Genomic DNA, 24,330 nt, shown 5'->3' on the forward strand with positions numbered 1-24,330 from the left:
TTATCCTTTAGTCCTGCCTTTAACACAGCCACCCGCATGATTAGAAAAATATGTTTGGGAGAGGAATACAAAGAGACAGGTAGTGCACTGATACATATATCTGCTGTTGAATTTGTTGGCAGGTACGCTGCAGAAAATATTGACACAATTCTTGTGTTTGTCTGAGTGGACATGCTTCCTGAAGGCCTCCAGAAGTAGGGTCCTGCCCAGGTGCTGGCCAGAGAGTAGTAGCTCGTCACATGGACCACATTTCAGTTCATGACAGGTGTCCTACATTATTTAATGATGACAGTTTAGAAATTTTTTTTAGAAAGAGGGGCGGGAGTATAAATATTTTTAAAAATATGTGTTTTTAAGACATTAAAACAGGAGCAGAACGCAAAAAATTTGGCATGGCAGTTGCTTAATAATATAATTGGTGGATTTGTGAAGAAACAGCGGTCGAACTGCAGCTTCCACCAATCAATTTTTAGGGTAAACAACATGACATAAAACACCACGATTTAAATGGAAAAATTGATATAAATATGTAACGATAAAAATGCCTTCAAATAAAAACATAACGGGGTTAAGAATTAACAATGAACAGTAACACTCGTAGTATAGCTGTGTTTAAAAAAAAAATTCTTACCTTTACATGAGAATTGATAGACTTGAAATTATGAGCACATTTACAGGTTTCACAGGAGTAATGCTGACAAGAGTCGGACAAGCCGTACAGTTTTGGGTACTTGGCAGATTCTTGACTGACCATGAACACGTGTTTCTGACTGTTTATATGCTGAGAGAATACTGAAGCACCCTTGTATCATGGAAAAAAAGATCAGACGGCTATCTTAAATAACAGCTAAGAAAACAAACGTACTCTAACCTACTGAGAAGTTTAATTCATGGTGGTGATTTAAGCTAAATTTAAGAAAATGGACAGCTTGTAAATCTAAAGTAAAGGCTTGTAGAAATAATTACATGTTCAAAGCCATTATCTTATTAACTACCTAAACCTAATAGAAATCGTAATATTACATTGATACTCTTAATGTTAATTTTCTCTATTATTACTATATCTGTTTTTATCAGCTTGTTGCATCGCTATTAAACCTTAATTCTATTCTTTTATATTTTATTCCATTCCTTTGACTGGTTACAAAGCTTGCACTGAAAAACCGGTTCTGAGGATTTATTATTCTGTTTATGACTTATGTACTCATTTAAATGTCTATCCAAAGAGTCTAAATCTTTAAAATACAATGAGCACATCTCGCAAGAGTATCTAAAGGTGAAGAACAGCTGTTTTGTGCTGACAAATTGTTGGGCTTTGGTAGAGTGTTCCACAGAGCTGCTGTGGTTTGGTAGGGAAGCTTCCCCTTGGTAGGAATCACAGCACAAACAACGTAAACACACTTCGCTACTTTTTTCTTTGTGAACCTTTTAAATACATTTTTTTATTATTCAAACATGTCCAGCTCAAAGGATAAATAATGTCACATAGGAAACAATAAAATACTTCTGAACCACTTTTTAAAAGGGAAAAAACTATAAATTTTCATCAGAAATTATTTAATGACCGATTGCACTTTTGTTCGCAACTCAGCTGCGAATTTTTTTGAGGGGAAGGATAAAGGTTAGAGGCGGCCGGGTGTGACACTTTTAGAAACCAAAACTAAAAGTCAAAGGAACTAATCAAAAAAAGTTAAGTTATAGCACTGAAATTTGACAGGCCAGTTGCTTTAAAGAGATACAATGTGGAACTGTGAAGAAACGGAAGTTTTCGGCCAAATTTTTTAAAATCTTTTCATGCCAATTTAAACAATTTTGAAACATTTGAGTAAAACTTAGTGATTCCAATGCTTGGAATTACCTTTACTTTATCCAGACAAGAGTAAAAACGGACCTGACAAGACAAAACTCTATTTAGTATCATAAATAAATGTATTCCTGTTGTAAATGATAAAACTGGTTTGCAAAGCTAGCAGCAAAGTTACAGTCTGTACAGTGAAAAACCGGTTCTTGTCTTATACCATGCGTCCCCAAATGATCCTCAAAATTGGCCTGTCATAATGTATTTTACAAAATTGTTCTTAAAAGAAAGACTAAATGAAAATCAAGGAAAACTATTCTTACCAGAGCTGGATCTTTAAATCGTTTAGAGGTGCGCTGAACCGGGGCGATTCATTTTAGCGCACCATCAGATTATTAATACCAATCTTTAAATCGAATTGGCATGGGCGATTTAGCGCGGCCAGTGGCGCGGTACCAATTCGCCAATGGTACTCAACTAGTGGCATTGCCGTGCTAAATCGGGGTGAATCATATTTAATAAATAAATATTTTTTAAAAATTAGTTTAATATTTTATTGCAAAACTATCATGAAAACATTTTTATAGTTATTTTTAAAATAAATTATATATTGTTTTATATAAAACACCGTACTGACCCGACTTAATTTATAAAATTGTACCAGCACGTATGGATATGTTATTGAGTGTCGCCAGCGATCTAGCAACACTGCGCCGAAAATCTTTTTAAAGATCCATGTAAAATGTGGCGCACTATCAGCGCACCTCTGGTTCACCTCTGAATCGCCCCGATTCAGCGCACCATCAAAACGATTTAAAGATCCAGCTCAGTATATTATATTTTAGAGACGGATTTATAAAGTGTTTCAGATGGCGGGGAATGGCTAATAATGTATAATTCTGTAATTAAGAAATTACGTTTATCATACCACTTTAATTACGCTATCTTAACTATCTCTTTGCAATGATTTTAAAAGTGTCATTCTTACAAGACTCACGAGATCTCCACAAAAAAAACTTAGCTTTTGAAAGATAAGAAGTTTAAAATAGAATAATTTTGTAAATTGCCTGGTTAAGACAAACTTTATGACAGATTGGACACTTGAGCACCATGTTCAGAGCCATCCTGCGCTTCTGCTGGTCTACCCGTTGAAGATGTAACTGAAAGCAAAATGATTAATTTTTAAAGTATCAATTCTTTTAAAAGAAATATACTACCTTTATATGGGACATAGTAAACTTAATTATGTAAATGTAAGTGAGCGTGTTAACTTTCATCAACCTATACAGGTCTCTCCTAAACATAGCCAAAGTGAAGACAATCGATATATTATTACTTGGATGTTGCACCAGATTTTCATGTACTCTGATAAAGTCATGCTCGCAGCTGGTTAGGCTAAGGTAACGATACCCCCCATACACCTTGGCCCCATTCCCTCCACTCCTACTCGATGAACTAACTGATCAATAAATGGGGTCCATATTAGTAAGCTAAATTGACCTTAAATTTCCCCTGTTCGTCAATATATCCTATATTCACGTAAAGACTATTATTGCTGTCAAGTGTTAAGTTAAATTCGAAATAACATTAATTATCATCATATGCCACGACCTCGTAAAACCAAGTTAGGTTTATTTACAATCAAAAGCAAATAAATATATATGACTTCTTTTTATGAGTAAAGGTAAGCAGCTGTTTATTAGATCTTTTATACAGAGGCAAAAATTCAGCTTTTTACCTGAGAGACACTGTCATTAAAATCAATGTCAGTACCATTATCCCCGGGTCCTGCCAACAGCTGATGGTTGTCCCCTCCTGTTCCAGGTATATACTGTCCCAGATCCTGCTTGCTGATACACCTACAAATTGTTGTGATAAAATCAAGGTACGCGGTTGGACAATGACCCCACCCCCTATCTGTCTAGTAGGTATAGATATAAAACAGAGAAAGAATAAGGAGGAATCATTTACCAAAAATTCCTTCAATCCACTCCTTTCCATGAAGGAATGACAATGAACTATAAATTGAATTACACCCCCAGTTTATATCAACAAAAATATTCCTTCTGTAAATAAATGGTGGAAAAATTTGGACCACTCAATCAGATTTTAGTACTCTTTGAAGTGTTAAGAATTGGAATAGTTTATTAAACTTTAGGGGGCTAGTAAAATTAACAATCCAATGTCCCCTCCCTCCCAAAATATTAACAAACTTACTTATGAAAGAAAGCCATGTGTTGTATAAGTTTAGATCGCCTGTCATGTTGGCGTCCACAATCCTGACATTTGTACTCGTTCTGACCCTGACCTCTGCTCATAACAGATACTTTTATAAAGCTAAGGGCTTTGTTTTCTAAGATAAAAAAAATGCCTAAAACCAACCCGGGACCTATAATAATATGAAGCGTCCCTAAATTGTAGAATTCAATCTTAAGCTTCACAAAAAATAACCTTATCACTTTGTATAAGTAATAGGATAGCTGGTCTTATATGTATGTGATTTTTAGAACCTAAGAAAATAACCCCCCCTTCCATTGCAGGGTTGGGGGTTGGTGATATTCTTAATAAAAGTAACTTTGGCCCTATAGAAGCTTAAATCCAAAGTTAGCTCACGTCTCTCTTAAGCTACGTTATATCTAAAAATCTATAAAGCCATTACTTATTTGTCCTAATATAAAGTGTTTCTTGGTTTTGTTACTAGAGAGTCTTTCTTTCAAATGTGGTCAAAATATGTACCTATTGATTGTGATTATACCTCATCATTATAAGAATATTAATACAAAGTTTTAAATCGATAGGAGTATTTTAACCAAATACAAAGTATATGTTTCTTGGTCTAGGAATATGTGATAATCTATCTTTGAAATGTGTGCTCAAAATGAAAATTATTTGTGATTATACCTTAATGTTACAAGAATACCTATCTATACAAGGTTTGAAATCAATAGGACTATTCTAACTAAGTATCTGTTCCTTGGTTTTGGAATATGTGAGAATCTATCTTTGAAATGAGTGCTTAAAATATGAATATTTCTTTCTTCATCTGAGGAAAAACTTTTTCCACATCGACACCTTAAAAAAAGGTTTATAACATTCATAAAAGCAAAGCTCTAATATTAAGTGGCAGGACAAACAAAATCTAACACTTGTAATTGTCAGAACTTAATATACAGAATAAACATTTACATTTAAAAAGTATAAAAAAAATAATATGTTAATAGGTTTCACAATTGTTTTAATACAGAACACTATTTATGAACAATCATACTTACATTTTTTTGGACTAGGTTTTGTTTATAACATTGCACCTTGTTGTCCAAGGAATCACTATTACGAAAATCAGTTGGAGGGATAATTATATCATATAAAATTTTTGAGTTAAGTAATTATAAAATGACATCTCATTTGAGGGCAGGCTCAAACTTGTGTGTGTACAGACACATAACCCGATTACCTACAGAGTAGCTGCGTTACTAAAACAATAACAAAATAAATTATATGTACCCTACCTTATAACATCAATATCTAGAACTAAGGCCTGTGATTCTCTAATACACCGATAAATCTTTTCTTCTTCAATAACCTTAACAATATTAATAATAAGTGTATTGTAAAATATATACCTATTACCTGGACTCAATAAAAAAAATACTTACCTACACTTAAACCATAAATATATTTTTAGGTTTGAGAATTTACTACCTAGTTTTACTTAAAATACAATCGACATAATAAAGCATAAATAATGGAAATTAGGACGCCTTTTCAAATATATTATCACTCAAATAATATACAAGTGTGTTCTATGGATGTATAAATGCCAGTGTATTTACTAGCTGCTTCGCCCCTAGCCTCTAGGGGCTTTGCCCCAAGAGGTGACCAAAAAAAATTTAGGCAAAATTCGTAAAAGGACCAAGGAAACCTTCTGCATAAAAAAAGGAGCTAGGAAATCTTCTGCAAAAATAAAAGGAGCTAGGAAATCTGCAAAAAAAAGGACCAAGGAAATCTTCTGCAAAAAAAAAAAAAAAAATTGGGGGGGTGGAAATTTTCATTTTTGGTGGGGGGGTTGGGGGTGTCCCACCCCCCTAGAAAATAGCTTAAAACCACCACAGGACCAATTGGTAGATACCCTGAAGAGTAGAATCCGATCGGTTCAGAGGTTACCGAGATCTTAAGGGACGGACGGACAGACATCAAGCTACTTTGTATTATAGATGACATATAATTGTAAAAGTATGGATGTATAAATGCCAGTGTCAGATATATTTTTGACATATGTATAAAAATATTGGATGTATTTATGGCATGAGAATCAATTTTACTGTGATTTATACAGTAAAAATTTAGTTTGTCATAAATACATTCATTGCACTGGCGAAAACACATCCACTGTAAATTTGCTGGATGTTTAAATGGCAGTCCCCCTATAAGGTATTTATCAAATATGAAGCCAGAATGCATTACTTTATAAGAATACTTTATCGACTGACCGACACGAAAGACTTATAGATTATTTTCTCTACGTAAAAGAATGATCATACCGAATGTATGGAAACAAGATGATATACAAACTGCTTTCTAAAATAAAACACATTTATTCATACAATAATGACACTGCCTTTAAAGGAAGCCTGCAAGAAATACCACGCTTTAACTGCTGAAAGACTGCCGCAAGTAGACCCAATACCCCAAATTTGAAGCCTTCAGCTTCTATAACAAAAAAGTTCTAGGCATTTTAAAATGACATTTTATGTACAATGAAAATTTTGAAAGAATTGCAATGCTTATATTGAAAACTTTGAAATTAAACTACGTGGCCTAGAAACAAAATTATAAGCTTATCTTTGTCATAAATTTAGGTTTCCAGTAACTAATTATATTTTTACAATAAAAATACCCATTTTTATAGTCAAAATCATAAAAAAATTAAGTTTTACTTGCGTTGTACCGAATGTACTGTAGCCAATAAGAAGGCTGAATCAGCTTAACAACCAATCACAGCTAAGCTTGTATTAGTTTACCCCTTTGTTTCCGCTATGATTTTCGTTTAAAAATGCAATTTAAATCGATTTTTTTAAATAGATTTTGACTATGAAATGTGGTGTTTTTATTGTATAAATGTAATCAGTTACAGGCAATCTAAGTTTCTGACAAAGATAAGGTTATAATTTTGTGTCTAGGGGAAGTAATTTAATATTGTTCTTTCTTTTATGAGCATTGGAAATCTTTCAAAAAATTCATTGTACATAAAATGCTATTTTGAAATGCCTAAAACTTTTTTGTTATTGAAGCTGAAGGCTTTAAATTTGGGGTATTGGGTCTTCTTGTGGCAGTCTTTCAGCTGTTAAAGCGTGTTATTTCTTGCAGGCGTCCTTTAAACGTCTATTTCATTTGTTTTAAACTGTTTTTAACCCATTTTTTAATCATATATCAAAAATATACTATGACACCAGTAGAATCAGACTGCAGAGCCCAAATTTGAATTAAGTCCCCAATAAACTTTTTTGGGGGAATTTAAAAATTAATTTTATATGTTGCTGTGATCATTTTGACGGGAGCAAAGGCAACTTTTAGTTTGGGGTTAAATTGTTTCTTACAGAACAATTTTATATGATTCAGTTTATATCAATACAATAATTAAAAAACTCTACTCTGTTCAGTGGAAATATTTTTTTTTCTAAAACAATTAATTTCAGTGAAAAATTTAACATAATACAATAAAACACATAATGCTGAAGTCAAACCAATAAGATTTCTTGTTTTATTTCAATTATTTATAATTTCCGAAAGAGTGTTTTCACAAAGTGACTTATTTACAATGTAGTTAAATAATTTTTATTTAATTAAAATGTAAAGAATGAAAACTATACACGTAAAAGATGCATACTTTTTAAAAATATTTTAAAAAAATAAGTTTGAATAATCTTATTTTATATCATATTTGTATATGTGTCAAAAATAATTTTGTTGTATTGCATAAACATTTGTTGACATCTTGTCATGTTGACATCAAATTTAACCCTTTACAGCCAATTTTTATGTGTTTAAAATAGGTGAAAGAACACAAACATGTTAATGTTAATTTATTGGTATATTGTAAAGATTTAACTTTTTAGTGATTTTTTATAGTAAAATCATAAGGCCTAATTTTACTCTATACCAGAATACAATATTTATGAAGCAAAACACTCTAAAAGCTACGAATTTTACCCAAATAAAAAAAGACCTTTTGCTCTCGTCAAAATGACCACGGCAACAGTAAGAATTAATATTTAAATCCCCCCCAAAAAGTTTATTGGGGACTTAATTCAAATTTAGGCTCTGCAGTCTGATTCTACTGGTGTCATAGTATATTTTTTATATACGTTTAAAAATAGGTTAAAAACAGTTAAATAAAATCAAGTATTAGGGTCAAACGCAGGAGTGGACTCCTAACCTAACCAATTTTAGACCATCTTATAGTTTTTTTTAATGACTAACCCCTGCGGGGGGATTTTTTGTACATTCATATCTTCACCTAACATAATCTGTATAGAAATACTTAATTAAATTATTATTTTAACACTTCTGCGTTTTACCACACCGACGTTTGAAACTCTTGCGTTTGTCCTGGAACCGAAAAAACTACCCCTCTCTTTTTTTCAATTTATTTCAAAATAAGGGGATTTCTATGCTCGACTAGGCATTTTACAGGAAACCGACAGAGCTTTTTATTACTACCACACCCTCACATGTAGGAATAAATATATTTCCTGTCAGGATTTGCATAGTTATGACAGTTGCCACAGGTATAAATCTTCTGCCCCTCAGGTGCCAGCTCTTGGAAATCAGAAATCAGATGATCAATAACAACATGTTTCCTTGTTCAGTCAATGATATTAGGATTAAGCGTAGGACTTTAAAAAAAATGCCTTTTTAACATTATTAATTTGAAATTAGAATTACTGAATCCAAGTACTTGAGTAAAAGTTAAGATTTGTTTTAAAGGGCAAACCTTTTATTTAATCAAATGGATATAGGATATAATGAACAGGTGAAAAACTGTCGTCAATTTAGCATGCTAATATTAAATAGGGACCTCACTTATTGGTCAGTTCGTTCATCCACTAGGAGGGGAGGGGCTAAATGAGGTGGATGGTGAGAATCGTTATTTCAGCCAGCAGCGAGTGTTAATTTATCAGAGTACATGAAAATCTGGCGTAACATCCAAGTAATAATACATATATTATGTCTGACATCATTGGTTGCCTGATGGCTTCTTCTGTGGTAAAATCCTCGTGGCAAAGTTTACAACTCCAGTTGTGTAGAACATTATCTGAATCTCGAATAGGTGACATCGTCAATCCTAATCTCAAGGATAAGAGGTAAAGAAAAGTACATAAATATTTTATTGGGTTTTGAAAACTGCTGGTCCGAATTTATTATTCTTTCCAGGGAGGCTTTATAAGTATATTTGGGTGATTTTAGGTTATTTTTTTTCATCCGTCTCTCTCCGTTAGATGCTAGGGGCGAAGCAACTTGTGCAAAAGAAGAGTAAAAAATTTACCTGAGCTGGATCTTTAAATCGTTTTGATGGTGCGCTGAATCGGGGCGATTCAGAGGTGAACCGGAGGTGCGCTGATGATGCACCACAGCTACTGCTATTTTACATAGATCTTTAAAAAGATTTTCGGCGCGGTGTTGCTAGATCGCTGGCGACACTCAATAACATATCCATACGTGCCGGTACAATTTTATAACTTAAGCTGTGTCAGTACGGTGTTTTATTTAAAACAATATATAATTTATTTTAAAAATAACTATAAAAATGTTTTCAGGATAGTTTTGCAATAAAATATTAAACTAATTTTAAAAAATATCTATTTATTAAATATGATTCACCCCGATTTAGCGCGGCAATGCCACTAGTTGAGTACCATTGGCGCACTGGTACTGCGCCACTGGCCGGGCTAAATCGCCCATGCCAATTCGATTTAAAGATTGGTATTAATAATCTGATGGTGCGCTAAAATGAATCGCTCCGGTTCAGCGCACCTCTAAACGATTTAAAGATCCAGCTCTGATTTTACATACATTTAAGTTTTAAAAAGAAAAAGTTAAATGTTTTTTCAGGGGGGGGGGGAGTATTTTTTCCTTGGTGACTTTACTTGGGATGGTGGAGGCAACCTTCCCAAAAATAGTTATAAAAATTCCCTGGACCTACAAGAAGCTTCACTGTAGTACAAACACACAGATGGACATCCTGTTACTTTATATAACAAGCATTTTAAGCCCTGCTTGTTATTTCTTTATCCTTTCCTGATTCAATAAGTTCTCTTTTAATATCCTTCGATATGACAGATTTAGAAGATGCTTGGATAAAAGATTGACTCTCTTCTATGTAAGAACTTACATCTTTTAGATATTACAATCAATATTTTTCAAGTAAAAATTTTCTACACATGTGGTATGTCCATTCATATTTCTCTAACGTAAATTTAGTGATGTGAGAATCATGATTCAGCTTTAAAACGGATAAAGATTCATGTAACAATAAGGTATAACAATATGAAAAACTTCACAATGTTTAGCATTTTTTGGTGTAGTATCATCAAATGTTCTGATGAGTTCAAATTGTTGTTTAAAAACTTTGACACAAAAGTATATTATTTTGATTAAAAATTTATATTTACAAGGGTTGGTAACTTGTAATATTGTTAACAGTCTAATTGATGTACTTTTGCAATTTACAGCATTTAATGCTTTTCTGTTGTGTTATTTTATTTTGTCCTTTGAATTCAACAAAACATTTGATGATATTGCATATAAAACCATGGCGAAAACCAACTTTTTAGTCGATACACCAAATATAAACCTAGTATATTCACTAAAAAAATACTATGGATCAATGCTGGAAAGTGCTAAGAATCATTTGCTCTCGTTCGTGCATAGTTCCCTTAATTATATCAAAATCAATAAATGATTTGAACAGAGCCATTTGGGTTATTTAACACTTCCTTAAGAAATTAACAATAAAAATAATATCGAATGTTTGCCTGAATGACTGGCACTTGTAGAGTTATTTGTTGTTTTCAACAATTGCATCATATGTTCTCTAGCTTCCCCGTACACGTCCACATGTTTGCTAACAAAATGGCTCAACAGGGCCAACTTTTGAGAACTGAAATATTGATTTTAAGCAATAATTTTCAATTCATTTTGTCTCTGGTATAATTGAATCAATCAATATTAGCTTCGTTCTTGTGCTCCCCATGGGTTTTTTTATACCAAACTTTTTGAAGTAACTAAAAATCGGAACAATAACTTTGAATGTTATCTAAAAATAAAATTGATTTGTCCCCTAAAGCAGAAAATGTTGCTGTGTTGTTCATTAGTATCTCGATGAGAAGCGTGCTAGAGAAACAAAAAAGAGAGAATAGTTATTTATTTATTTCCGCAAATAATAAAATTTAAAATTTTAAGATTTAATAAGTATTGTTAGCCCTGTGGATACAAAACTGGTAAGTTTCAATTTTATGATTTTTATTTTAATATTCATAGAAAATTTTCTATAATACAATGCTATACATGATTTTTCGGTATGGCTAAAAACCGGTTCTAATCCAACGGATATTAATCGGTTTTAAAGCCATACTGGAAAGACTGTTTTAACCTACCTTTTCTTTTGAACATCTATTGGGCAAAGATGGCACACATAAAATCCTTCTGGTGTCTTCTATTCAATACAAAACCTGTTTGTGCTTATGAATTTAAAATAACTTTATTAACATTTTAGTAGCCAAGCTACTTTATAATTCCCCTTGGCCGCCAATGAGAAATTTTAATGAAGATTCCCTGTACAGTTTACTTTTTCCGCTGGTCTATCGCTCATGCTTTAAAAAACATACTACTTTTACCTCTAGGTAAAAGTTTCGTGTTATATGAATTTGACATTTTCTCTTTTTTACAAAAGAAAGTTACATCTGTTTGTCAATTCATGGCTTCTTTGTACATCGATTCTTATGGATATAGACATCCTTGTTTCACTTTCCTTCAATTACATTAATCTAAAGTTTTACTAATGAAAAAATCCTTTTATGTAAACTAAATTGTAAATTACGCAACAAACGCTGGAATATCTGTTGGAAAAAGACACAAAAATATTTCTTTGATAAAAAAAGAATAAGGTAGGACACTTTAAAGTTAGAATAATCACGAAATTAGCTTTTTCCTTAATATCTGGTAAAAGATTACTGATATGTCTGTCCAGAATATGCTGAATTATCAATGATTTATTACTCTCTTTATACCTGATTTTAAAAAATCAATTTATACTTAATACTTGCCTTGTATCCTATTATATAAAGTAAAGGGGTTATTTTTGTCTGAAGCTTAAGATTTTAATAACTACTGAACCAATTGAGTTCTCCATTCTAAGGAAGCAACACATAGTTTTAGGGATGGTTTTGGGCTATTTTATTTTTAGATTTGTCTCTTCTGTTGATTTTAGACTAATTTTCTTCTTTCTTACGCATTTGCATACAGAGATTCTAAATGTTAGGGACGTACCCGCTAGTAAAGTTATATGTAATGAAAATAATAAATCATCAGATCAGCATATAAATGTAAACAAATCTATAAAATTAGAAATAATGATAAATCTTCTATAACCGCAATGAAATTTTTGTACTTTCCTATAGACCAACGGCCAGGATGACATTATATCTATAACGTTACTGTTATAGATGAACTATGTTATAGACGGCCAAATTATGATTGGTTAAAGGAATTTTAAAGGGACATAATTAACAAGGTTAATTTCTCCTTATACAGGATTATGTTTGTTTTTATCAAGTTAATTCGAAAGTAATATTTTTACTTTTCTAGCCATTAAGACAGAGGACTATCAATTAAACCATAACTATAAAAAAACCTACACTATTAATGTTATAAAAAATAATACCTAAACATATTAATAAAATTGATTTTCCTGCATTTTTTACATTCATAAAGAGGCGTACTAACATAATGTGTTCCAAATACATCTTCTATTACCACACTAGTTGGATTGGTCGATACTTTAAATAAATAAAGATTCTTTACAAATGAGGGAATAAGGATATATTAATTTTTTATAGGTATTCCAATAAGCTCAATGACATCCAAGGGGAGGGATGGATGGAAAAGGGCTATTACCCCCTCCCCCAAACAAACAAAAAAAATACAAACGAAACTAAAAGTTTTGTGGGTGCCTTGGGCACCCAAAAAATGCCCCTTCCAACCAAAAAAGATTTTCGCTCCATGGTTTAAAGGACTATTTTTAAAAAAATAAAGTAATTTTTTGTTATTCCACTTCAAAAAAAATGTGTTTTTTACCCTTTCAACTTTTTCTTTTACTTTACATAGAATCTTTATGCCTGTCGTCCCTGGTGGCACGGAGGTAGATCTACTGGTTGTGGAGGTAGGAGGTATCGTGGTGGATTTACAGGCAGATACTTGAGATGTTGTTGGAGAATTTTTCCTAAATAGTAGAAAAGTTTTTTTTTACCTTGCAGCAGCATTAAATCCAGACTCTTAATTTGGAAAATATTTAAAATATTTTAACGTCTTTGGTTACAACGCGGTCTCGAAGCCATCACCAAATTGACGACGAGTGCAACAATCAAATTGAATCTTACCTAGATTGTCCAACAAAAGATCTTTTACTAAGAGCAAGAATATCATTATGTGATTCTACATCATCTGTTCCAACAGTGTGCACAAGATCATCTTGTTGTTTATCTGAGTAGTCACGAGTATCAAAGGCTGTATTGTGAGTAACAGGGGTGGTGACTAAACTGGATGCAGCTGAGCTAACCATTTTCTCAGTAGCTGGTGGTATAATTCCTTAAAAACAAATTAAACTTCACTTATGCTCCTAGTCCTAATATCATGAATGATTTTTTAGTATTTTGAGATAGGCGTTAGGATGAAAATGATAATCCGATCGTTTCCTTCTTCAGGTAAAAAAATTAGTTAGTATTCGTATTTTCTTTTTGGAGATCCCTGACTTGAACTCAAATAATACCTGGGGCACAGGTGCCAGAGGTGTAGGAGTATTCACTAGAGGAAGGGGAGTTTACACCCTTATCTACACCAGTCCCCAGTGGCTCAGTTGCTAAAATATGGGAGGGGGATTATTAAAAAAAATTGCTGAGTTGAGCTGAATTAAAACTAAAGTAATATTATATTATAAAAAATAGCAGGGGTGTATATTCTGCACAAGATTATTTTTTTTCCACAGCTGCAAAATATTTCATTTATATCTTTATTTAGTTTTTACCCAAAGGAGGGAGAAAAAATAGAAAAATATTTTGAGTTACTCTTCATATTATTAATATTCATTTTTTCACCCCTCCCACACATTTTTCGAGTTTTTCTCCAATGAGGGAAAAAATGTTTTCAGAACTCTTTTATTTTAGCAGAGGATCCCATGCAGAATATACACCGCAGAAAAATAGTTTAAAACCTTACCTTCCACCTCAAGACCCTCTATTTCAAGAAAAGATTCAGAAAGATTAACCAAAACCTGTCTAAACTTGGTCACTAATTTTTTCATTGCCAGCTTGATCCTCTGCCCGCCAGTCGCTTCTTTGTATCCGCAATTGATGTATCTATCTATTCTCTGCGTCAGCTGATTATGTTCACGTGACATGTGTAAACATACATAAATTTGCGCGGGAAACATCCTATCACATATGGGGCAACTGTCACTGGTGACGTCATTGAATAAGACTTTCTGAAAATTTTAGAATATTTATTGTTTATTTTTAAATTTCTAAGTTTTGTAAGAAGAGATTACCCAACCAGTTGAAATACTTGTTTTTTGATTGATTGATTAGCCATAGTTTCTTAAGGTTTGGACCTAAGTAAGTAGGTAGTCATGGAGTAGGCTGAGACACTTTTGTATAGCTACTAAGGCTATCAAGCTCCACGTTTAAGCACATTTTGACTTTTTGAGCTACTCATTATTACCTCACCCTCCCCGAGTATGGCAGGTGTCCCAAATTAAGTCACCGTAATGAATGACGCTCTCCGCAGAGGAGCTTAGGATAAGGGTAGTACTGATATTATGTACGTGACTATTGATTATCCAAACTTACTTAATAATCCCCTACTTACACAACCAGGGGAAGTTGTGTGATTGTTATTGCAAATGAGAAACTCGAGTCAATACATGGAGACTCTCACCACCGTAGATCAGTATGATTATTCCTTAAGCAAAATGTATTTGAAATTACTAACCTTAAAATGTTTTTCTATGACATGTTGAACAAAATCTGTCTGATTCATGTTAGTATCACAGATCTCGCAAGCAAAGGAATCCTTGGTAATGTCTTCAGAAGTGTCAGTATTAATATCAAGTGCAGTTTCCACAAATTCATCTTCTATAGAAGAAAATCTTTTTGAATCTTTAACATTGAAAGTTATTACTGAACAGAAAAAAAGCAATATAATTAGTTGTGTCTATCGTCCAAATTCTCCAGTACAAGGCATGAGTTCTAATGATCAGATGGAATATTTCATTGATAAAATATCAAATTTACAAGCAGCAATGTCATCTTATAAAGGTGACTCTTACATCATGTCTGACTTGAATTTAGATCTCCTTAAATTTGAATCTCATTTAAAAACAAATGATTTTATAGAGAACACTTTATCTAACGGGTTTTTGCCTTTAATTACTAAACCAACTAGAGTTACACATGCTTCATGTACATTGATTGATAATATTTTATCTAATTCTTGCAATAATACATTGGAATCTGGCGTTATTCTGAACTCAATTTCTGATCATTTCCCTATTTTTCATGTTATTTCTCAAATACAAAAAACAGAAAAGCCTAAAACATTTATCAGCAGGGATATAACAAGTGAAAAAATTATTCAATTTAATGCAATGTTAAACACGAACAACTGGGGTAATGTTCTTAATGAATTAAACCCACAAATTAGTTTTGAAAACTTTCATGAAGTATTTGATTGTGCTTTTAATTTACATTTTCCCATCAAAGAAGTTAAATTTAATAAAAATATTCATAAAATAGAGGGATTTATGACGGGAGGGCTTATGATTTCTAGACGAAAAAAACTTGAGCTAGGGACAATTTATTCAAAAAATAAAACACCAGAAAATAACATTGCATATACAACATATAGGGACATTTACAATAAGGCAATAAAAGATGCAAAGAAAATTTTTTACAGGGAACAACTTAATCAAAATAAAGAAAATCTAAGAAAAACCTGGCAAACTTTAAGACAAGTAATCTCAAAATCAAATGACAAGACATCGTGTATAGATGAAATAATTGTCAATGATACATCTTACAGTAATAATCATGATATTTCTAACAAATTTAATACTTATTTTACTTCAATTGCTGATGAAATTGCCAGCCAAATTAACCCTTCCCCACTTAATCCGTGCGACTTTATTCCTGATACAGACAGTGTATTTAAGCTAAGAGAAATAAATATTCATGTTCTTTTTAATTTAGTGAAAAAAATGGAAAATAAAAAGAGCTCTGACATGTTTGGATTATCAAATTGTTTATTAAAACAAATTATAAATAGTATTGCCGTACCTCTTGTTCACATTATTAACCAATCTATTGAAACAGGTCAAATTCCTTCACAATTAAAAATTGCTAAAGTTTTGCCAATTTTTAAATATAGTAACAGCTCTAAAATGGATAAATGTAACCCTGGCAATTATCGTCCAATAAGTTTGCTACCTATTTTTTCAAAATTGTTAGAAAAAATTGTATCTGAACAACTCACAAGATATCTTGAATTTAATCAAATTATCTATGAACATCAATATGGATTTCAAGCAAAAAAATCTACACTACATCCTATGATTCACCTTTTGAATTATCTAGGACAAGCAAAAAATGAAAATTTAATTACTATAGGGGTATTCTGTGATCTTGCTAAATGTTTTGATACAATTTCGCATACAATTTTATTAAAAAAACTTAAAAAAATTGGTATACATGGATTAGAATTAGAATGGTTTAAAAACTATTTAAGTAATAGAAATCAGTTTGTTTATACAAATGGCGAAAAAAGTGATTTATTAGGAATCAGCAAGGGTGTCCCACAGGGAAGTATTTTGGGTCCAATTTTGTTTCTAGTTTATATCAATGATATTAAAAATTGTACTAGCTTAATGACACTACTCTTTGCAGATGACAGTAATTTTTTGATATCAGGAAAAGATTTGAATGAGATAATTGAAATACTCAACATTGAACTTAAAAATATCTGTGATTGGTTTCGTTGCAATGAAATGTCTCTTAATCCAACTAAAACTAAATTTATGATCTTTAATAAAAGGGAGGATTCCATAACTTGGGAACAAATTAAAATTAAATTAGATTTTAATAATGAAAATGAGAATGATACAGACAAAATTAGATATTTGGGTTATATCAACCAACAGAGTGAAATTCCTGCAATTAAATTTTTGGGTGTGTTTATTGATTCTCAACTTAACTTTAAATACCATATTGAATATTTAAGGAAAAAAATATCTAGAAGTTTGTTTTTAATCAATAGAGTTAAGCATATATTATGTGAAAAATCCTTAGTAACACTATTCCACTCTTTTATAAATAGCCATTTATTGTATTGCTTGCCAGCATGGAGCTGTGGCTTAGAATCATCTATTAAGCCTTTAGTAGTTCTACAAAAAAAAGCTATTAGAATTATACACAAATCCGCTTATAACAGCCATACACCACCTTTGTTTAGGAAAATTAATGTTTTGCCTATTAAGGAGCTATCTATTTATACAAAACTACTATTTTTTTATGATTTTATTCGCTGGAGGCTACCAAATTCTTTTGATGGTGTATGGATTAGAAATAATCTAAGAAATCAGAGACAACTAAGAAATTCTAGTGAGTTTTATATTCCAATAGCCAAATTTAAAAAAATTGAAAGGTTTCCATTCTTTTCATTTCAAAGACTATGGAATAATTATTGTCATGAAAAAGATCTTTTAAATGAGAATATTCCTAAAAAAACATTTGCATTAAATCTTAAAGATGAACTTTTTAAATCTATATGTAATATTGAAGAATGTAATGAATGTACTTAAAATATATTGATTTGCCTGGATTTATTAAAAAACCTTACATTATTGATTACAGAAATGGTTTTAAAATTTAAGAAAAACTAGCCTTAAAATTTGTTGTAACCCTTCTTTCCTTCTCTTTTTCCCCTGTCCATTTAATTTTACCTACATTTATTTTGACATTATTATTTCTTATTTTTCTTATTAACTTAATGCCAACCTAAAAAAGGCAATGCAAACATCTCGGATACGCATATTCCTACTTTTAGGGAAGCCTAATCAGTGCCACACATAACATCTAGTGTTAGTCATGCAATTTAAATTTATAAATATTATGAAAAATTGTAAAGTACACCTGGTACTAAGCAGTAGCTTGGTGTACTATTGTATGTACTGCTTCGTAAGACGGGGCGTAATCTGTCACTGAATAAATGTTTTTTATGTTTTTTTTTTTTTTTTAGAGGACAAAGATAGAAAAACTAATAATATTTAATAGAAATATACATTGCATTCAAAGGTACTTTAAGAATCTAAAATTATTGTTCAATTAACATCACTTTAACCAAATAATACCTGAAATAAGTGAATGTTCTATAATTTCTATTTGTAATCACTACTATTGAGATAATGAGCGTTTAAACGAGGAACATGAGGGGACAATGGGCGATAAATTTACGTTAAAAATCCTCAATAATAATAAACAAAACTACACGTTCTGTACAATAAATTATTAGTTGAAAAGTTTGGACGTTACTAGGTTTAAGCAATTTCTCAGAATAAGGTAAAATTAACGTTTTACGCCATCAAATTAGAGAATGTGTAGGAAGGAAATCAAACATTAATTTACGGTCAACTGTCCCAGACCTACCTAAAAAAACACTCAGTATTTCTGTTCAATGTACTACAAAATGTTCAAGAAACTATCCATCCAATATAGCTTCCAAACCGATTAATATCCGCTGGATTACAACCGGTTCTCAGCCTTAAAGAAAAATCATATATAGCATCGTACACTCAGGTATTGTTCACACCAGATTAAAAGCAGCAATCATCGTTGCAATCCACAAAAAAGGCAGAAAAACCGATCCTAACAACTACAGACCAATCGCTCTCATAAATGCCATTTCCAAAGTGCTTGAAAAAGTTGTTGCTCACCAACTAAGAATGTTCATAGAAAAAAAACAATATACTCTCATGCAAGCAATTTGGATTCAGATCATTACACTCATGCATCCATGCAATGATTGCAACTATGGAAAAAATCGAAAATGATAAAGATAAAAAGCTGTCAACATCTTCCATCTTCATAGATCTTAACAAAGCATTTGACACTGTTGACATAAACATACTAATAACCAAACTCAAAAAAATAGGAATACAAAATACAGAACTCAACTGGTTCAAAGATTATCTAAATGGCAGAACACATACCTGCAAAATTGGAGAAAAATTCTCCAAATTTCTAGCTTCAAAAATTGGGGTGCCACAAGGATCAATACTAGGACCATTACTTTTCATTATTTATATAAATGATTTACCAGACATGATCAAATGTTTCATAAATCACAAAACAGGAAATTAATATTAAAATAAATGATATCATCATACAAACAGTTAATAGCAATCACATTAATACTCAAGAATCTTCTTTCAAATTCCTAGGATTTCTACTAGATGAAAAAGCAAATTTTAATAGCCACATCAATAAAATAATTAGCAAATTAAACACATGCAATCATTTACATTACAATCATTACAAAATTGAAAAAATTGAAAAAAAAATTTCTAAGAGGATAACGCCAAAGCTTTAAATACAATCACTACCATACAAAAACGTATCATTTTAAACATACATTCATCTAGGAGAATCCATACTAAACCACTTTTAAAGAAATACAAAATTCTCAAATTCAAAGATCTAATCACATACAATAACCTATTAATAGGACACTCCGTTTTCTACGAATATGCACCAACTGCAATACTAAACTTAATAAAAAAAGAAGTACCACATGAAAGACATGTTACCCCAGGCCGTCAGGGCTAACAAAACTTGTTTTTAATCTTATAATTTTTCATTTAAATATTCGTGGATAGCTAAAATAACTAATCTTATCCTCCCTGTTTGAACAGATTCCAGCATGTTTATGCCAATCTGGCTGACACTATCAAACTCATCTATAGATCTGTAGGACTTTTCAGAATCAGGACTGCAGACAGTTTGCTATCAAATATGGATTTGATAAAATTCTTATTTTGATTTATACAAAGTATTTGATTTACATAAAACAAAAAAAACATTTTTTTTAGTTTACACGAGTAGTTGTTAAAATATTTGATAAATCAAAGTTTACATCACATTTAATTTTGTAACAATCGATATAGAATACAGGGGAATTTTTTTCGTTAATTTAAGTTGCTAAATAATAGGTATAGTTTTCTCGGATATTGGTAAAAACGTTTCTCCATAGTCAGGAATTGGGTAAAGTAATACGGAGGGAGTATCTTTATATTGAAGCCAGCTTGAAGAAACATTTTATCAGGGTATGCGAGTATCTCTCACAATTTATATAGAGTATTCTATATTCATTTTGTAAAATTAATCGCAATTTAAATTTCAAATTTTTTTTCTTGGCAAACTTTCCTAATGGACATTGGTGGCTGATATTTCTCGGGACTTGACTGTGTTGTACTTGGTGTGGCGCTTGTAATATCGCGTTCAATTCTAGTATCCGTGGATTTTTTGGCATTTGCATCTGTAGATTTTGGAAGATTTTCTGGAATTATCTCTTCTGCTAAAAATAATTTTCTCTATCAAGGGATCAGGATTCTGGCCAAGATTCTTTAGGGTATTTTATCAACTATACCCCCCTCCACTTCCTTTTTCTCTCATTATCATCTATTTTGTAGAGGTGATTTTATTGGGAGAGAGCATAATTCACTATCAATATAAAGGATCTACAGGAATAAGACAATGGATGATTAACTGATGTATATCCCTAGTTATGATAAACAAACTTATTAGATTAAAATTATTGGTTGAAAATTTTGGACACTACCAATGCGTGTACCAGTTTAATTTGCAGTTCAATGTCTCCTTCCTCCCTGACAATCACTAATAAACAAACTAATAAACATTTTCTAGTTATAGTGAATCTAGGCATCAGAATGAAAATTTTCAAGGTTACCATGAAACCAAAGTTGGGGTCCCTGCCTCGAGCTAGTACCAGCCAATTCAACAACTCTTAGATCCTCCATGAAAAACTGTTTCAGCACAGAAATAAGAGTTGGATCTTTAAATGTGTAGCCGTAGCCGTGGCCGTAGTTGTGGCCTTAGCCGTCGCCACTGCCAGAGTTGCCAATACATAATGGATTTTTTAATGTTTGAAGTTTTTACGTATTATTATTTTTTTTCTTCATATTTTTACTGAAAATTCAAAAATTGGTTGTGATTTAAAGATTGCATATAGCCGTGGCAACGAGTAGCCAATTTGATTTAAAGATTGCTATTAGGTTAGTGGCTGTACCTCTGGCCACGGCTACACATTTAAAGATCCAGCTAAGAATTCAACTAATTAAAGGAAATAATGCTAATTTCACTCTAGTTTAAAGTTCAATCAAACTTTAAATGGTTTACATAATTTAATATGTATAATATCTAATTTGTTTTTGTAGCATGTTTGACGGACTAAGGGGTCAAGTAAATTACATAATAGATGCTTAATGATTATTGCTCATTGTTATAGTGAATCTTCACTAAAATTTCCAGCCGCTATCTTAAACAGCGTTTCAGACTTACGGAAAGATACATTGAATATATGTATATTTTATTAGACAGAGAAAAATACCCAAAACTTGGATAAAGTTTGAAATATTTTTGGTTGGGTAGGTTAAAGGGGGGGGGGGGAAATGTGGTGACTCGTCACACGACATACCAGCAATTTTATTTTGGGTGCTACTCCCTTAGTTTTAGAGATAATTGGATGAAATCTTTTGGGCTGGGTCACTAATTACCCCAACTATTGGTATCTTTAAAATTTGGGGTATTGGGTCTTCTTGTGGCAGTCTTTCAGCTGTTAAAGCGTGTTATTTCTTGCAGGCGTCCTTTAAACGTCTATTTCATTTGTTTTAAACTGTTTTTAACCCATTTTTTAATCATATATCAAAAATATACTATGACACCAGTAGAATCAGACTGCAGAGCCCAAATTTGAATTAAGTCCCCAATAAACTTTTTTGGGGGAATTTAAAAATTAATTTTATATGTTGCTGTGATCATTTTGACGGGAGCAAAGGCAACTTTTAGTTTGGGGTTAAATTGTTTCTTACAGAACAATTTTATATGATTCAGTTTATATCAATACAATAATTAAAAAACTCTACTCTGTTCAGTGGAAATATTTTTTTTTCTAAAACAATTAATTTCAGTGAAAAATTTAACATAATACAATAAAACACATAATGCTGAAGTCAAACCAATAAGATTTCTTGTTTTATTTCAATTATTTATAATTTCCGAAAGAGTGTTTTCACAAAGTGACTTATTTACAATGTAGTTAAATAATTTTTATTTAATTAAAATGTAAAGAATGAAAACTATACACGTAAAAGATGCATACTTTTTAAAAATATTTTTAAAAAATAAGTTTGAATAATCTTATTTTATATCATATTTGTATATGTGTCAAAAATAATTTTGTTGTATTGCATAAACATTTGTTGACATCTTGTCATGTTGACATCAAATTTAACCCTTTACAGCCAATTTTTATGTGTTTAAAATAGGTGAAAGAACACAAACATGTTAATGTTAATTTATTGGTATATTGTAAAGATTTAACTTTTTAGTGATTTTTTATAGTAAAATCATAAGGCCTAATTTTACTCTATACCAGAATACAATATTTATGAAGCAAAACACTCTAAAAGCTACGAATTTTACCCAAATAAAAAAAGACCTTTTGCTCTCGTCAAAATGACCACGGCAACAGTAAGAATTAATATTTAAATCCCCCCCAAAAAGTTTATTGGGGACTTAATTCAAATTTAGGCTCTGCAGTCTGATTCTACTGGTGTCATAGTATATTTTTTATATACGTTTAAAAATAGGTTAAAAACAGTTAAATAAAATCAAGTATTAGGGTCAAACGCAGGAGTGGACTCCTAACCTAACCAATTTTAGACCATCTTATAGTTTTTTTTAATGACTAACCCCTGCGGGGGGATTTTTTGTACATTCATATCTTCACCTAACATAATCTGTATAGAAATACTTAATTAAATTATTATTTTAACACTTCTGCGTTTTACCACACCGACGTTTGAAACTCTTGCGTTTGTCCTGGAACCGAAAAAACTACCCCTCTCTTTTTTTCAATTTATTTCAAAATAAGGGGATTTCTATGCTCGACTAGGCATTTTACAGGAAACCGACAGAGCTTTTTATTACTACCACACCCTCACATGTAGGAATAAATATATTTCCTGTCAGGATTTGCATAGTTATGACAGTTGCCACAGGTATAAATCTTCTGCCCCTCAGGTGCCAGCTCTTGGAAATCAGAAATCAGATGATCAATAACAACATGTTTCCTTGTTCAGTCAATGATATTAGGATTAAGCGTAGGACTTTAAAAAAAATGCCTTTTTAACATTATTAATTTGAAATTAGAATTACTGAATCCAAGTACTTGAGTAAAAGTTAAGATTTGTTTTAAAGGGCAAACCTTTTATTTAATCAAATGGATATAGGATATAATGAACAGGTGAAAAACTGTCGTCAATTTAGCATGCTAATATTAAATAGGGACCTCACTTATTGGTCAGTTCGTTCATCCACTAGGAGGGGAGGGGCTAAATGAGGTGGATGGTGAGAATCGTTATTTCAGCCAGCAGCGAGTGTTAATTTATCAGAGTACATGAAAATCTGGCGTAACATCCAAGTAATAATACATATATTATGTCTGACATCATTGGTTGCCTGATGGCTTCTTCTGTGGTAAAATCCTCGTGGCAAAGTTTACAACTCCAGTTGTGTAGAACATTATCTGAATCTCGAATAGGTGACATCGTCAATCCTAATCTCAAGGATAAGAGGTAAAGAAAAGTACATAAATATTTTATTGGGTTTTGAAAACTGCTGGTCCGAATTTATTATTCTTTCCAGGGAGGCTTTATAAGTATATTTGGGTGATTTTAGGTTATTTTTTTTCATCCGTCTCTCTCCGTTAGATGCTAGGGGCGAAGCAACTTGTGCAAAAGAAGAGTAAAAAATTTACCTGAGCTGGATCTTTAAATCGTTTTGATGGTGCGCTGAATCGGGGCGATTCAGAGGTGAACCGGAGGTGCGCTGATGATGCACCACAGCTACTGCTATTTTACATAGATCTTTAAAAAGATTTTCGGCGCGGTGTTGCTAGATCGCTGGCGA

General features: G+C 31.8%; 2 protein-coding genes across 2 annotated transcripts in view; both read right to left on the bottom strand.

The window, feature by feature from the left end:
- Positions 1-21,194, bottom strand: LOC145331234 (uncharacterized). Its single transcript, XM_080175851.1, has 24 exons — positions 21,089-21,194; positions 20,545-20,695; positions 20,022-20,110; positions 15,062-15,204; positions 14,291-14,555; positions 13,845-13,934; positions 13,456-13,663; positions 13,131-13,298; positions 11,994-12,087; positions 11,455-11,513; positions 10,834-10,958; positions 10,095-10,192; positions 9,047-9,141; positions 8,551-8,658; positions 6,340-6,376; positions 5,308-5,381; positions 4,772-4,870; positions 4,016-4,108; positions 3,537-3,657; positions 2,866-2,958; positions 1,935-2,049; positions 1,131-1,424; positions 632-801; positions 1-270 (listed from the first exon to the last, which is right to left on the bottom strand). Exons 1-24 carry the CDS (start codon positions 21,156-21,158, stop codon positions 1-3), a joined length of 3,129 nt encoding a protein of 1,042 aa, XP_080031977.1. The 5' UTR covers positions 21,159-21,194.
- Positions 21,195-23,359: 2,165 nt separating this feature from the next.
- LOC145331235 (uncharacterized) overlaps positions 23,360-24,330 on the bottom strand; it is a 28,284-nt gene continuing 27,313 nt past the window's right edge. Inside the window, exons 24-25 of the mRNA XM_080175852.1 lie at positions 23,881-23,975; positions 23,360-23,492 (exon numbers count right to left, since the gene is read on the bottom strand). Of these exons, the coding sequence (XP_080031978.1) occupies positions 23,360-23,492; positions 23,881-23,975 (228 nt within the window). The remainder of the gene's footprint in view (positions 23,493-23,880; positions 23,976-24,330) is intronic.

The sequence above is a fragment of the Acartia tonsa genome, chromosome 11, assembly GCF_053477335.1.
Source record: "Acartia tonsa isolate MP-2025a chromosome 11, ASM5347733v1, whole genome shotgun sequence".
NCBI classification, from domain to species: domain Eukaryota; kingdom Metazoa; phylum Arthropoda; class Copepoda; order Calanoida; family Acartiidae; genus Acartia; species Acartia tonsa.